The sequence below is a fragment of the Protopterus annectens genome, chromosome 10.part0 (genome assembly GCF_019279795.1).
Source record: "Protopterus annectens isolate FY-2018-M chromosome 10.part0, PAN1.0, whole genome shotgun sequence".
Taxonomy (NCBI): Eukaryota; Metazoa; Chordata; order Ceratodontiformes; family Protopteridae; genus Protopterus; species Protopterus annectens.
The window spans coordinates 597781361-597798642 of record NC_056744.1 but is presented as its reverse complement, the minus strand read 5'-3'; the positions used below and the strand labels follow the sequence as shown (position 1 = coordinate 597798642).

General features: G+C 40.3%; 1 protein-coding gene across 18 annotated transcripts in view; it reads left to right on the top strand.

The window, feature by feature from the left end:
- Positions 1-17282, top strand: part of PTPRF (protein tyrosine phosphatase receptor type F) — a 3404399-nt gene that overhangs the window by 2458822 nt on the left and 928295 nt on the right. For all 18 annotated transcript variants that reach the window (XM_044085436.1, XM_044085429.1, XM_044085440.1 and 15 more), the window contains one exon: positions 6929-7507. In XM_044085436.1, the coding sequence (XP_043941371.1) occupies positions 6929-7507 (579 nt within the window). The remainder of the gene's footprint in view (positions 1-6928; positions 7508-17282) is intronic.

Below are 17282 nucleotides of genomic sequence, written 5' to 3'. Positions count from 1 at the left end.
GAGAGACGCACTTGTTCACAATTGGCCTCCGGGTCTTCTCTATGCATTTCCCCCCTTTCCACTCATATCGAAAGTGATCCAGAAAGCAAAGTCTTTGGGAAGCAAAATGATTCTTATCACTCCTTACTGGCCTCATCAGATTTGGTTCCCCTTTCTCGGGCCTCATCTTTTAGATGATCCATGGACTCTGGACCCAGTTCCAGACCTCTTGACACACACGTCAGGCACCCTCTACCCCTGCCTCCACTCCCTCTACTTGACAGCGTGGCTGCTCCACTTCCATCCCTAGTCAGGCTTTGTGATTTTTCACCTGCAGTGACCCATATCCTCATGACTTTCCACAAACCTTCCATGACGAAATTATACGCTAGAAAATGGAGAAGATTTTCTGTCTCGGCAAAATAGAAAAATGTAGATCCTTACACAGCATCCATTCCCTTGGTGTTAGAATTCCTAACCAAACTTTTTCATCAGGGATCAGCAGCTGCTACAATTAAAGTTCAGCTGGCAACAATATCCAATTTTCATTTGGGTCAACATGAGCCTAATTTGATGGCTCACAGATTGTGTAAAACTTTCCTTAAAGGCACTACCTTGCTAAGACCTCCCTTTCAGGAACCTGTATCGCCTTGGAATCTGTATTTCGTTCAGTCCAAACTTACTTCCCCGTCCTTTGAACCCATGCATTCTTGTGAACTGAAGTTCCTGTCTTGGAAGACCATTTTTCTAGTAACTGTTACATCTGCCAGAAGGGTTTCAGAGTTGCAAGCGCTGTCAATCAAACCTCCTTACTTGATTTTTCATAGAGACAGAGTTTCCCTTCATACAAATCCTTCTTTCATCCCCAAAGTTTGCTCTCAGTCTAATTTGAACCAAACTATCGAACTGTCAGTATTTTTTCCTAATCATTCAAACAGTGCAGAATATAAATTTCATCAACTTGATGTTCACAGTCAGTTACGGTTCTATCTACATAGAACCAAAGAACTTAGAAAATTTCCATTTGTCCGTATCCTTTTCTGAAACTAGGATAGGTCTGCCAGTCTCTAAGGTAACTCTATCAAAGTGGATTTCCAACTGTATCTCATTTCTCTACTCTTCCAATGGAAAGGAACTTCCTTTTAAAATTAAGGCTCATTCTACCAGTTCCCTATCCACATCTGCTTTTCAAGCCAAGAGTCCCAATTGATAGTATTTGTGCCGCAGCAGCTTGGGCTACCCCTCATACTTTTATTACTCATTACAAATTGAATTTGACCTCAAGGGGTAGAGCCTCCTTTGGTTCCACGGTTCTTAGGAGTATATTCCCGTGAGCCACCCGAGAAAATGGTGCTAGGGACACTGTCCCATATGTAAGAATAAAGGCGAGATAAGACTACAGAACATAAAGAAGTTATGTACTCACCATAACGTTCCATGTTTGCAGTCCATCTCTCCCTTCATTCTTATCAACTGACCTACCCCCGTCTATGTATCCTTGGAGGATCTGGAGACACGATAGTATTGTCTTTGGTAGGGGGGAGACCTTTCATCTTTGTTGTTCCTTGTGGAAAACTTTTCTATCACTTTTATAGTCAGCAGCAAAGAAGATCTAGAGATTCTTACTAGTGTACTGTGGGATACCTACCTTGCCATGAGCCAACTGAGAGACTTTGAGCTTTGTAATCGGCCGAGTTGGAGCCCAGGATTGGCTCCGAACCCCATATGTAAGAATGAAGGGCGAGATGGACTACAAACATGGAACATTATGGTGAGTACATAACTTCTTTTTTATTTTACATTTGTTAACCGGGTTTTTCCAGCTGAGCGTTTAGCTCGTTTTCAGTGGAGACCCGAGGAGAAAAGCTCCACATGGCATCTAAGTCCAAGGAAGTCATTGTTCCACTGTATTCAGTATTCATCAGACTTGAGTACAATGCACCCTTTTGTATGCATCTAACCAAACATATCCAATAACTGGAATATCCACAGAGGTTCCTCACTAAGAGTACAGGGCATAAGTAATATGTCCTATGCAGACTGTCTCAAGGCCCTATCCCTGTATTCTGTCTCTTACAGGCTTTTGAGAGGATATCTATGACTGGAATACAGGACATTGTCAAACTCCACTCTGATGGACCTCCTCCATATCTGCAAAACAAACAGTAGCAGAATTACCCGTTCTAAAGACGTAAACCTTGCCTGTGATATAAATAGGACCTGTTGGAGATAGGGATGTATCCCAGAGACTACCCCGTTTGTGGAACAGGCTCCGCATCCATGTGAACCATAGTTCCTTCCTAACCCAATTCAAGTGCAACTTGGACAATTGGATGGGAAACTGGAAATTCATCCCTGGTTTGGCACCTATATCTCTAATGCAAATGGGTAACCTGTATGTAAATGGTTCATCTCCCAGGCCCATGCTTGCACTTATCAAGGTTATCAGAACTTGTCAGAGATTTAGGATGCATGGCTAGGCTTAAAAAGGCCCTTGTGGTCATTAGCCTAGTAAACACCTATGAACCAAAGCCCAATTGACAGTAAGCTGTGCAAAACTAGGTAATAGTAGTCGTCCTGTTCTCCAGTAAAACAACTGAAAACACAACTACCATTGTCATGCAAATTTAATTTAAAATTAGAATTAGTAAAGCTTTGTTTAATGACATGAGCTTAAATATGTCTAAATTAGAGCATTCAGTGTCTGTTTTCAGTAAGTTGAGATTGTCACATAGTCTGCTTTGCCTTGTTGTGCACCAAGTTAGTCTGTAGTAGGGATTCTTGTCTGAGGTTGCAGTTCCTATCCAAAAGTGCAGTTGATCAGTCCTGTCCTAGAATGAGCTGCTTTTCAAATCCTAGGCATACAGTGCATTTATGGATGGAGGACGAGCATCGTCCTCCTATACCAAAATACAACAGGGATAATTCCTGTAACTAGGATGCCTTTCTACTGTAGGCAAGGAAAAGGGAAGTGACTCAAAGGTAAAAAGGCCTCCCAAAACACAGAAAGCTAAACAGAGACGGGGGTGGGGGGGCAGTAGAGCCCTTCTACCATTATGGAGTAGCTGTGACTACAACAGTCCCCTCACTCCCCAGCCCAGAAAAAAAATGCTACTCTAACCCTTGCCCCCCCCAACCCCATATTCCGTCAGGAATGAGGATAACAGGCAGGTTAGCTACTTGCTACAAACATAACCACATTCAAATGAGTTCTGTGTATTGCATCCAATATCAGAAGCTCCACTCCCTCTCAAAAATTCCCCCCAAAAAAGAGCCCATTGCATGGCATAGAGAAATAAAACCTTGAGTGTAAGCTGCAGGTAACCCAAGTTCAGTTAGTGGCTTAGTTGCTTGTAGGGCCTGGCTGGGGAGGATGGAAGTAAACATCTACTGCTGACTTACTCTTCCTGGGGAGAGAGCTGGCTCTGGCACACTACACAGTCAAAGGCTGTTTGCCTAATTATAGGGTTCTGAAGTGGTCGAACATGTGCTTCCATAATACATTCACACTGAGTAGCTGAAGGAAAGACAGCATATGGAGGCTATCTTCCCCTCAGGAAGTAGCAATTACAGGGGGTTGGAAGAGCTCCAGGGAGAAGAGCGTAGGCCTCCTCACTCAGATCAGAAAACTATACCACTACTTAATACCTGACTCTTAATGAGGAAATGAGGGCTGATGAGACAGGAACAAATGGACTGCAGGGCCCAGGATTACCTGACTCCCATTCTTGTGGAATTAATGGGACAATTGAACAAGGACTGGGAAGGAGAAAAAACTAATTTCTGGAAAAAGGAAACCTCTTTAGTTCCAAGGGATAAAAAACATCTGGTAAAACCCATCCCAGAAGACATGCTATCCCAAAGGACTTTTCTTTTCTTCCTAGTACCAAGTAAGGAAGGTCCCCTATTGAGACCAACTTTGGATTTCCAAAGTAAACATATTTTTGAAAGTCCCAGAATTCAAAATGTTAACTTTGCAGGCATTATTTCCCATGTTAAGTCCTCACTCACTCCTGGTAATCCTAGACCTCAAAGATGCCTTACCCGCATGCTCCAGTATTCAAAGGGCACAGAAAGTGTCCGAGGTTTGTGACAGAGAAATTACATATTCAGTTTATATCCTTGCCCTTTGATTTAGCTACTGCACCAAAGGTATTATCCAAATTCATGGTTCCAGTAAAGAATCTCGGGACATCCACAGTTAACCTACCCTTGACTACACTCTCATCTAAGTCTTTTTCTAGGAGGAAATGCTTGCACTGATGAATGTTCACTGTCAACCTGCAAAAGAAGGCACATTTTTGCTCCATCTGGAAGTCAGCATTCATAGACTATCTTCTTCTGTCTTCTGAAAGAGTATAATCAGGGATACCACTAGAAAAGGTGGGAATCCTTGATTACATATATTCAGAAGATGGCAGTCAAACTCGGCGAACTGTCAGACAGGTTATGAGTATTCAGGTTACATAGCTTTGACTTTTTTTGATGGCTCCTTTCTGAAGAAGTTTGCAGTGGAGACAATAATTTCGGTGTTACTATGTGTCAAGAAAGAGTTGGATTGGTGAGTCAACCGGATTCACAGAAATTAATGTGTACCTTTCAGGCAAACCACTTCCAAACAGACGTTCAGCAAAAATGCTTCATATCACACCCGGGAATCCTGCTCTCCAAGTACCAAAGTGCAGGGCAGCTGGAATCCTATGGAAAGCAAAATTCATAGAACTCTAAAGGAAATGTTAGTAGTCCAGTTTGTTCTTGAAGCCTTCAAAACAGTCTGGGTGCCAGAGACTGTGATGACACAATCACAGGTAATACCACAGTGATATGGCTTTATTGGCAGGCAAGGAGGCTCACACACTTACCACATATAGACTAGCCACACAGACATGGGAGCAGGCCATGAATTTCAGTCTATTCCTAACAGCAGCTTACATTACCCTGGAGAAGATCTCAGATGTAAACTAAGAGGGACCTCTGTAGACCTACGTGAATGGATGCTGCACAGTGAAGCCTTCCTGGACCTGGGGGACAGGTAGGAAAGTATTCCAGAGATGACCATTTAGCTTCTCCAGTCAATATGCTTACAGTCAACTTAGCCATAATTGTAGATATTAGTATGTGGCCAGTGTTGCAGTCCTTAGTCCCACCCACAGTCCCCCTGTAGTCCTGAGAAAAACAAGACTTGTATGGGATCAAATCTCTTCTCCCTTTTCTTTTTATCATAGTCCTTGTCTGTTACTTCTGTTGCTCCCTCCTGTCTTTTGGTCAGGTAACAACTTCAGGCAGTGCAAGATCCCTAAGCATTTGCATTTAACTTGTTGTATTTTGGGTATGCATACCAATCCTGACTAGAAGGGGGAAGAAACTGATGGATGGGTGAATGCCACATTTGCTCTTGGTATGTAGAGATGTCTGAAGTAAAGAGGGCATCAGCTTGGATGAGGGGAAGGGATGCTTATCTCTAAAAGTCTGGTCAGATGACTGCAGCAGAGTTACCTTAGGTTGTGACTCCAAGAAAAAGACCACAGTGGATATTTACAGTTAAGATAATTTGACTACATAGCTGCAGTTTCTTCTGGCTGCCTATAGTACTGTATTGTTGGTAAAGGTTGTCCTCCTCAGGCTTCTTGCAGGAAAGAACTTCGGGGGAAACCACTTACTCATTCATGGTGACTGACCGTGTAACTTCTTTCCCTGTGAAGTATGACGAGGTGTCCACCAAGGTGTACTGCTTGGAACTCTGTTGCAGATATGGCTTTATGGTAATGGAGGACTCTTCACAGGTTTATTACTAGCTTCGTAAGAAATTTGTGAAGAGTTAATCTAGTAGTGGTGTGCATAGTTTTAAATGCCCCCCCCCCCCCCCCCCTGCAAAAAAAATAAAAGTTATATAAGCAATTCAGGTAGTCAGTAATGTCTTCATGCTTTGGGAGTGTTTTTCTTTAAAAACTGCTGTTTAGGGGAAATTAATGAGGCAGCAGAAACCTTAACATGCTTCACTTTATGTAAATAGAAGTACTCCTAGAAGTACTCCAGTGTCTGTTTGTTTTGAAAGTGTTTATCTTTGGGAATCTAAATTCTAATGCTGTAGTTTGTAATTGCCATAAAAAGCTACCACAGAAAGTTAGTTCCCAATCTGCAGTGCTAGCAACTTGTATTATCAGGGGGTCAGGGATGAGAGTTAAATTATTTTGAATAGTTTTTCTCTTGGGGGGAGTGCATGAGGTTGTTTCCTGCATGGGCATGGCCCATCTTGAATGTCAGGGTCTGTAAATTGGGCAGAAAAAGTGTAAGTGAGGGGCTACTGTAAGCAGATTATCTGCATTTGGTAGCAGTTGCTTATGATCAGTAGTAGTATCATTGCATGCATTGTGCAGTGTTCGCAGGGATATTCTAGCTAGGATAAAATGGAAAAGCCTACTTCCAGGGTACCCCTTACCACCCTGCCATGGAGATTGAGGAGGGGCACCTCGACAAAGCAGATTGCTTATGGTTTGCATCAACAGTAAAGGTGAAAAATTCTATTTTTATAGTAATTACTTTGGCAAGAGAAACAAGTTCATATTGTGGTCATTAAAACTTTACACCTTTGTTTTTTGTGCAGTAGTCAGTCCTTATGACATGACATTATTTTAAATCTAAGTTTTGTGTTTACAGTCTTTCTTTACTCTCTTCAAGTGTGTAGCCAGTATAACAGTTGTTGGGGTGGGATGTAAGCTTGGAACTGTAAGTGCAGTATATAGGGCAGCAAGAATTTAAACATATGAGTGTATATATTAATTCTGAGACTGATGAATCTAGGGGTATTTCTCTACTGCATGTATGATCAACATCACGGAATATAAAACTGGAGTAGTTGCATGGTAAATACTAGTAAAATGTACATACTTTGATCTTTTGATGACCAGGTGTTTAAGACATTCTTGTATAAAACACATTTTATCTCTAGTTCCAGGAATGCCGACCATGTCTGTCAGTACAACAAAGATGAACACTGCTTTGATTCAGTGGAATCCTCCACCAGAGATGGTTGGAGAACTTCTTGGTTACCGGCTTCAGTACAAGAGAATTGAGGAAGAGACATTTACCATTGTGGATTTTGAGAAAAAGGATGATCATTATACTGCCACTAATATGCACAAGGGGGCAACTTACATCTTTAAATTGTCAGCCAAGAACAAAGCAGGAACAGGCGAAGAATGTGTGAGATATGTAAATATCTCTGAAGATGTTCCAAGTGGCTTCCCCCAAAACTTAAAGGTGGTAGGGCTTACAACTTCGACCACAGAGGTAGCTTGGGACCCTCCAGTGCTGTCTGAGCGAAATGGGAATATTATTTTTTACACTGTTTTGTATCGAGATATAAACAGTCAGCAGGACCTGAATAATACCACTCCTGAGAATCGCATAACATTGGTGAACCTGAAGCCTGATACCACCTATAACATTAAAGTAAGGGCACATACAAGTGTGGGAGCTGGACCTCCTAGCCCAAGCATCCAGTCTAGGACTATGCCCGTTGAACAAGGTAAGACAGTAAACACTTCTAGAAACATTGTTTAAAATCGTGAACAACTGATGAAATTTTATTTTTCTATTTGGGGGGGGGGGGGGGTTGCCATGGTTTGATTTTGTGGATGGGGAGTGATCTGTAAAGCCTGAAGGTCTTGCATGAGTGTTTTAGCTTAAATTTGGAAATGTGCTTCATGGCCGACCAAGTATACCAATAAGATCTTATAGAAAACAAGTATCTAAAGATAAGGTGCTATTTTAATAGGTTCATAAGTAAGTACTAGGCTAGCTGCCCTTGCAGGCCGTTTTAAGCTTAGTCAATTTCCCTTTTGGTGCTTGAATTAACCTAGTCCATTTGGTGTTAGATTGGCCTTACCCATTCCAAGGTCGATAATTATGTATATTACCCTATAGTGAGAATAACCTGGATCATACCAAAGTAATATGAGGGAATCCATATGTGAGATAAAGAATTTAGGAGGTGCCTGTGTTTTAGTTGTACAAGGGTAGTTTTTGGGTAAATTTTTTATTACCCATACATAGATCTAAGTTGAGCTTGAATATGGAGAGGGATGAGCTTTGTTTTACATTGATGGGGAGTTTGTTCCTGAGCAGCAGTATTCTCTGTGAAATCTGTCCCTACAAACCATTCTGTTGATGTTGCAGAAGAGGTTTAGATCCCTAGAATGAGTATTTCTGACCCCATTTGACTTGCTGATGCAGTAGGTCCATCAGTGTTGGGTCGGAGGGTGTCTTGTATGCCAGACACAGACCACTTCTTAGCAGTTTGTAGGATAGGGAGTGTAGTGGCAGTGAGTTGGTCCATGCAGGACGTATTGTTTAGGCCTTATATCCTTTTTCTAAGGCATCTTTGTGGATGTTCAGTTGTTGCATGTGTCTGAACAGATGCATGCTAATGAGAACATATTGAATAACTGGTCCAATGAAGGCTGAGAAAAGGGGAATGATGACATCCCTAGATCTAGATACAGTATCCTTTGTTTGTAAGCTGTGCAGTGTAGAAGGGCTTTCTTATGACAGTGGACATCATCAAAAGGTAGGTCACTGTCCACATAAGTTCCCAAATCCCAACCAAATGGGTCAACTCTTAGGGGCATATTGTCAGTGTGGTAGTTCCCCTTGGTAGATGACTTCCTAAAGAATATGATAATGCATTTTTCGGCATTTAGTTTCAGTTCATGATTTGATGTAGGCACCAGTTATTTATCTATTGGGGACAAACCTACCTACAGTGTGAGTGTAGCTCGATTATAGGTAATATGCATTGGCTACATAACCTATATGTATGTATCTATGTGCTTGCATATATGTAATATTTTATTGCAGTCACAGTGCAATATGCAGTACCTTTTTTTAGGTATGGAATGCACAGATACAGGCTGCTTCCTCTTTTCAGTCATGGCAGTATGCCGTAGGTAAGTTCATACCTTTGCAGGGATGCCCCCCCCCCCTCTATATTTTAGTATGCTAGAAATTAAAAACTGGATGTTTTAAGAGTTCTAGCAGGTTTTTTGAATTTTAATTATAAATTACCTTATTGACTAGAAAGATAGATGAAAGTACACTTCTTGTACTAAGCCTTTTAGAGCAGAGTTTGCAAAATTAATTTTTCTTGCCTCTTGTCTGCCAAAAGCCAAGCTATCACCCCTACCTACCTCAACTAGGGCTATACTTTGAACTAAGAGGTGAGAGCCCTTCATGCTAATGGCTGTTATCTATGAAGCCTTGAGGGGAATTCCTATTTTCTGGCCCTAATCCCCTCACCTGGCAGCTGATGGGCATTCTTCCACATTTTGCAAGTCAAGCATCTTTCTCTCCATTAGGTGACAGCACTGCAGCAGACAGGGCTGCCTCTCTTCCTCCAGAATGGGTGAGCTGATGTTGCTCACTCACTTCCACCTTCCTTTGTCAGCTTTTCCACTGCCCAGGGCGTTAATTGATCTGAGTCATCTGAGTCACGGGTGGAGCTTAACACCTCTGTGGCACATTTCAGAATTTTAGAGCTTTTTGACAAAACCTGCAACATTTAAACATGACACTGGCAGATCAAAACCCTTTAGAAGTAAGTGCATTCTTGATTACAGTATTTACTAAATACAGGAATTGCAAATTAAAGACAATGCTTAGATAGTGTGGAATATTATGTTTTGTCATACTGAAGATTTCCGAGATTGAAAAGGAGTGAAGTACTTATAATACTGGTAACCTTAAATTTTAGGCAGTTATACCATACACAGTGATGATAATTATAACCACCACTATCAACTAGGTATGGTGATGGTGAGATTTTCTCTCTCCCATGCTGTTTATACTTGACACAAAGCCGTAGGAGAAATCATAACATAATCTTCAATGTGCTGGTGAGTTATATAATGTTTTCATCTTTTTTAATGTTATGCTTTCTTTTTATTGCATCCATATCTTTGTAGAAGCTGTGAGTTTGCTAATGGTATTTGGGTTGAGAGAGATTTTCACATGCAAGCAGTAGAGAGTTGATCCTGTTAACACACTTCCGGGAATGTTTTACAGGTAGATATGGCACACCACATTACTGATGTCAAAGTGTGACTTAGGCGGATAGTGATTTAGGTGTCTGCACACACCTCAGACATTATGCAACTGGTTGAATATATATATCATCATCATCTTCTTCTTTCGTCTGTTCCCGTTAGGGGTCACCACAGCAGATCACCTGTTTCCATTTCTTCCTGTCCTCTGCATCTTGCTCTGTCACACCAACCACCTGCATGTCCTCTCTCACCACATCCATAAACCTTATCTTAGGCCTTTCTCTTTTCCTGTTACCTGGTAGCTTCATCCTTAGCATCTTTTTCCCAATATACTCAGCATTCCTCCTCAGCACATGTCCAAACCAACGTAATCGTGCCTCTCTGGCTTTGTCTCCAAACCTTCCAACCTGGGCTGACCCTCTAATATACTTATTCCTAATCCTGTCCACCTTGTCACACCCAGTGCAAATCTTAACATCTTTAATTCTGCCACATCCAGCTCAAACTCCTGCCTTTTTGTCAATGCCACTGTCTCCAACCCATATAACATAGCTGGTCTCACTACCCTCTTGTAGACCTACCCTTTCACTCTTACAGGTACTCGTCTGTCACAAATCACACCTGACACTCTTCTCCACCCACTCCATCCTGCCTGTACTCTCTTCTTCACCTCTCTTCCACACTCACCGTTACTCTGAACTTTTGACCCCAAGTATTTAAATATATGGATTCATTTCATAATCTACCATATATATATATATATATATATATATATATATGGATTCATTTCATAATCTACTGAAATATCGAATTTCAGTATCTCGAGACCATGAAGCTGAAAATCCATATCACCGAAACCGCAACACACAAAACCGCGAAAACACAGAGCACACACTACACAACACATGCAAACACAAACACCCATACCTCCCAACACTCTAAAAAGAGCAACACAACACACACGCACACAACTAAACAGACACACACACCTACCCTTACTATACCTCCTGCACACCCCCCCTTACTAATATATACTAACTCCGAGGTGTCACTACACTCCACAACCCACACATTCCACACACCCCTGCACAAACACACATCACATACACACAAACACTACCACCCCCAACATTAACACATTCACATTCTTACCTACATACCCTAACCCACACGTAAAACACCCCAACACACTCAAAAAGACACAAAGCCTCCCCAAAACCCTAAAAAACCCAGCACTTACCTAGCGCGCTATCCGTACCGCGGGTTTGACATTTCAGATTTGACATTTCCGGGTTCGCGACTTCTGTCCATTCGACTTTATGGTCTCGAGATACTGAAATACAATATTTCAGTATTTTGAGATTATAAAGTGTTTATATATATATATATATATATATATATATATATATATATATATATATCGTAAACCACAGAAAGAGAGATAAACCCACTAGAAATCAAAAAACACACCCTTGGAAGGCAGCTGTTCCAAATTCCAGTATCCAAGTCAAGGTACAAACGAATAAAACAATAATAAAGTTGCAGTCAGAAGTTATAGTCAAAAAATACAACAGAATAAAGCTAAAATACTTTATTCCAACTGAGAACGTAAGCACTTTCACGGAGTCCCCCTCCGCTTCATCAGACGTTGTAAAAATAAGCTCTTACACAAGGTTTAAATAGCAAAATTCTTCCTTAATTAGTAACAATTATCTAATCAGAATGCATTCTTCTTAAAGCAAAATTGCATACTAGCAACTTTAAACAACTTTAAGAACCTAAAAACATGGATATACAAAATCTAATTACTTGTTAACTTCTAACAGACATAGTAGAAACAGTTTATGCATCCAACTTCCTCGCTTACAAAAAGTAATGAATATATAATACATAATACAAACCACAAACAATCATAAATAAAATATATAATAATGCATTGGGTGTGTTTTTTGATTTCTAGTGGGTTTATCTCTCTTTCTGTGGTTGACGATTTATCGGTGGAAGTCTTTTGGGGATGGAAGGAGCCAATAATGAATTTGTGAATATCAATGACAATATGGGCATGCATTGTAGACTACGGAACTTTCTTTCTAATAATGCAAACCCACTATTACAAGTGGAAAGGAATGACACTGTCAAGAGTTTTCAGAATGAAAGTAATGACGAACAACTTGTTAAAAGGTTAAGAAAAGACATTGAGAACAGTATATATAAATTCAAACGTTTGGAATGCCAAAGACATCATTCGGAAGCAAGTCTCCAGCATAATGTAATACCTAGAGGTTTGAGAATACTCAATATGCCGACCTATGGCAACTTGTATCCGGAACTTCTAACTAAATGGCAGCAAATAAATTTGGGGGCAAGTAGGGCTTACATGCAATTGCTCCTGGATTTTTTCCAGCCACAGGAGTATGCTCTACGTGATAATATAGTAGAGCAACAAAAGGAACTTTCTGAATTGCTTGGTTATGACCAAGCGGAAATGTATATGCATGAACTGATTGATAGGGTTCAGAGGTATGAAAAGAACCTTATCGAAGTTAAGAAAGGTAAGCTTGTACGGGATCTGCAAGATTTCAGTAAGAACAATGTTTTTGTCTGGTCGAGATCAACCAATAACAACAGTGGCATGAATCGAGCTCCCGATACTGAATTCCAGAGGGGGCCAAGAAGATGGCAGAGAAGATCGATAACTAGTATGGTACCTGAGTCTAGGCGGGAGGAACGCATTGAACAGCGACGCACGGAGCATCGGAGTCCTTGGTCTGAAGAGGCGGGACGGGTTTCAAATGATCTCGTGGAGGTTGTGAAAGATCTACGCTCTCCAGACGTGCCGGAGGCGCTGGCATCTGTTTACACCACACCAGTTGAATCCGTTAAAGAATTAACCATACGGATGGTGAGTGAAGACCAGCAACACCCCAACTTGGATGTTAGGAGGAAGATTCCTGTAGATAAGGTGCCTATGGTAAATTTTCCAGCAGTTCCACTTCCAATCAGGCTTGGAAGGAAGAGGTCGCTGGAAGTAGACGAACAAAGGCAACAGAGGAGAAAGGAACAGCCTCAAGCCCAACAGGTATGTACTATAACAACAATGTGGAACCAAACAACTTAGTTTAGAACATCTCCTCTTATGTTTTGTCAAGCAATGAAACCAGCGTTTTGAACAAAGGTATTAACTTCATTCCAAAAACGAGTGTTGATATTAGTGACAGTTTAATAGCTGTGAGACAGTTTGCAAGAAATGTAACATTGAAATTGTTGTTTGGGACTGAAACTGAGACTGTCAAAGAATTTCAAGAGGAAGAGTAATTTTATACCACATCCTCCACCGAATGTTGAGCTGTTTGTCAAGGCTGTGGAGCAATCTTTTTATAATGACTGTGAAATTGGTTGCAGTAGTTGTTCGGACAATTTAACTAAAGCTGAAAGAAATGCACTTAGTGAACTTAAGCGCAATGCTGATATTATAATACGTCCTGCAGACAAAGGGGGCCCCCTTGTCGTAATGGATACAACCTATTATTTAAATACTATGTTTAACATGTTATCAAGTAATGCATATGCTGAGATGGAACCTGAATGTGTGTACTCTATTAAACAGAATTTAGACAGTATGATTAATGAATGTAGGAATATAGGGCTGATAGACGATGAGATGCAAGACTATTTGAAGGTTGAACATCCTAAGGTACCTAGGTTGTATGGACTTCCTAAGATACATAAGAATCCACACCAACCTGCATTCAGTCCTATAGTGTCTGGAGCAGGTTGGTTAACTGAACCAATGTCTGTATATTTGGATTCAGAGCTCGGTAAAGTTTTAGATTCTTATGATTATATATTGCATGATACTGAACATTTTTTGACGGGTTTGTATGATCACCTCCAGGGGAGGGAACAGGATGAAGGGCTATTCCTGGCCACCATGGATGTGGAATCACTCTTTACTAGCATACCGAACGATCTAGGTATTGAGATGGTTAAGACATTAATGGAGAAGGGTGGTACTTTAAGTTCTTGTAAAATTGACTTCCTTTGTCTTTTACTTGAATTCGTTTTAGAAAATAATGTTTTCTTCTAACATAATAAATGTTATGCGCAAAAGAGTGGTGTCGCAATGGGCACGAGTTGTGCCAATACGTATGCGAACCTCGTCATGGTGGCCTGGGAACAGGAACATTTGATTGGGCATCCTCAGCTTCTATTCTACAGGCGCTTTGTTGACGACCTGTTTCTCCTTTGGAAAGGTGATAAAGACTCATTGATTGAGCTGCATGATCAGGTTAATGTCAGCAGCCCATTTCTCAGGTTTTCTTTGGAATGTTCACGTGATAGTATTAGCTTCCTGGACGTTACTATTAGTAGAATTAATTCTCAGTTTGAAACCAGAGTACACAGAAAGGACTGCTATAGAGCCTGTTATTTATATGGCACTAGTATGCACAACCCGAGAGTTTTTGGTAACGTGGTTAAAGGGCAGGCTATGCGTGTTTCACGTTATGTAATAATGAGACAACTTTGAGAATTGAGCTTAATAAATTAAAACTAGATTTTTTGAATAGGGGATACAATGAGTCCCTGGTTAACACCAAAATAGGGGAAACCATGCAATTGCGTAATAGTAGGGCTAAACCCTATTTTTCTGGGAACAGGGTACGGTTTACTCGTGATTCTAAACATACTAACAACGTAGCACTGGTTCTTCCATATGGAAGTAACATTAATAAGATCAAGCAGTTGGTTGAGACCAACTGGAATATTTTAACAGTGGATGAAAACACTAGAAGGATAGTGGGCAGCACCCCTTCCATTGTTCATAGCAATATGAGGAGCTTGAAACAACTTTTATGTTATAAGAACATCGACTCACAGACAGAGTATATGTATAACCCTGTATCCCAAGGAACTAAGAGGTGTGGCAATTGCCCACAATGTAGCTATGTTGATGAATCACGTTACTTCAGGAATCCGAATACTAATGCCCTGTGGGAGCTTAAGAACACCAGTAAGTGTCGTACCCGCAAAGTGGTATATGTGGCATACTGTGCAGTATGCTTTAGGTTCTATATTGGTAAAACCAATAGAACCTTAAGGGAAAGAATTAGAGACCACATGTACTGTTTAGATAGAGGTCAAGAGTATAGTGCTATAGCTAAGCACATTATCCATGAAGGTTCCAATCATAAATTTTATTTCCAGGTATTACATGTTCAGTATCCCGATGTTAGGTTGGGTGATATTTACAATCTGACCGAACAAGCCGAACTGAAATGGATTCTAAGGCTTGGATCTCATCTGGGCTATGGCCTGAATGAGAGCGTCACCATTAAACCTATCCTGAAAGGCAGAAGGATATGATAGCTAATAAACATGCCTTTTAGAGTGGTTTTAACTATAGGGAAGTTTTTAGAGTTAATCTAAGTTTTTATCTAGGTTATTATGTATTCTGTAATGGGTTGGATCATTGTTAACAAGTAGGTTTATTCATTTATTTAATACCTACATTTTTTTTTTTTAGGATAATTGGGATATTCAATGTCCAATGCATTATTATATATTTTATTTATGATTGTTTGTAGTTTGTATTATGTATTATATATTCATTAATTTTTGTAAGTGAGGAAGTTGGATGCATAAACTGTTTCTACTATGTCTGTTAGGAGAAGTTAACAAGTAATTAGATTTTGTATATCCATGTTTTTAGGTTCTTAAAGTTGTTTAAAGTTGCTAGTATGCAATTTTGCTTTAAGAAGAATGCATTCTGATTAGATAATTGTTACTAATTAAGGAAGAGTTTTGCTATTTAAACCTTGTGTAAGAGCTTATTTTTACAACGTCTGATGAAGCGGAGGGGGACTCCGTGAAAGCGCTTACGTTCTCAGTTGGAATAAAGTATTTTAGCTTTATTCTGTTGTATTTTTTGACTATAACTTCTGACTGCAACTTTATTATTGTTTTATTCGTTTGTACCTTGACTTGGATACTGGAATTTGGAACAGCTGCCTTCCAAGGGTGTGTTTTTTGATATATATATATATATATATATATATATATATATATATATACACACACACACACACACACACACACACACACACACACACACACACACACACACACTAAACTCTTTCCCTGTCCATTGCTGTTGGTGCCAAAAATATTTTATGCTTTCTAATTGCAGGCAAGCTTTCAGTACTATGACCTTTATGACCCTCAACCCAGATAAATTTACAAACACAAATGAGCAGTGCTGTAGCCATTATACCAGTGTTCTTGTAACTTATCTGTGTAGTCTTTACTGAGCTGATAATAATTTAGGTACGGCATACTTAAGGGGAGAGCTAATGCTTTGAAAGTCTTCAGTCACTTTTGAAAGAATTCTGCTTTCATGTTGTTAGTATAGGTAAGAACTTGGTGACTTAGATTTATTTATAACGTCTACAGATTAATGCTATTACTCCAAAATGTATGCTTAAAAGTACTTTGCTTAAAGTTTAGTTTTAAACATAAGCAGTAGTTTCGCTGGCTCAATGGTGCAGTGGGGTAAAAGCCCTGTCTGCAGCCTAGACAGCTTGGGTTCTGATATTGGCCTTAGGCACTGAAGGGGCCAGTCTGTGAAGATGGGAGTGAGCAGGCAGTGCTATCTCACCCATTCTAGAGTAAGGGATGGTAGCTTGATTCACAGCAAAAACAGAAACCTATAAAGAAGGCTAGGTACAATAGAAAGTAGATTAACAGATCCTGGACATCTGCCCGTGAAGCAGCATTCACCTTGTAGCCAAAGGATTATGTGCATGTATGCAAATATGCATGGCATTGTGGGTGTGCGCTCCTACAAATCCAGGCTGTGGAAGAGTGAGGCAAGGCTAATAAAAATCCCTTAGCCTCTTCAGTAGTAATTTCAGTAGTTAGTGCTTTTGGGATGCCTTGTAGCTTACAGTCTTGCAAATAATTATGGTTCATCCCTACACACTGATAGCCTCAGACTGTAAGGGGTGAAGCTAGACCCTCAGCCCACTGGTCTAGCTGACATCTTACAGAGATGCAGTATGTTTGGGATGGCGAAAGGCTGTGGAGAATAAACTCCCTTTGTGCACCTCCAGCCAGCTTTTTAGGAGAGCTCTAGACAGCTACAGAAGGATTTGATTGCCCACTGACACGTGTTGAAAAATAAGATACAGTGAAAAAAACAGAAATTATTTTGACATACATAGACATGAAGGATACAGAAAAATAAAGATAGTGAAATTGCAT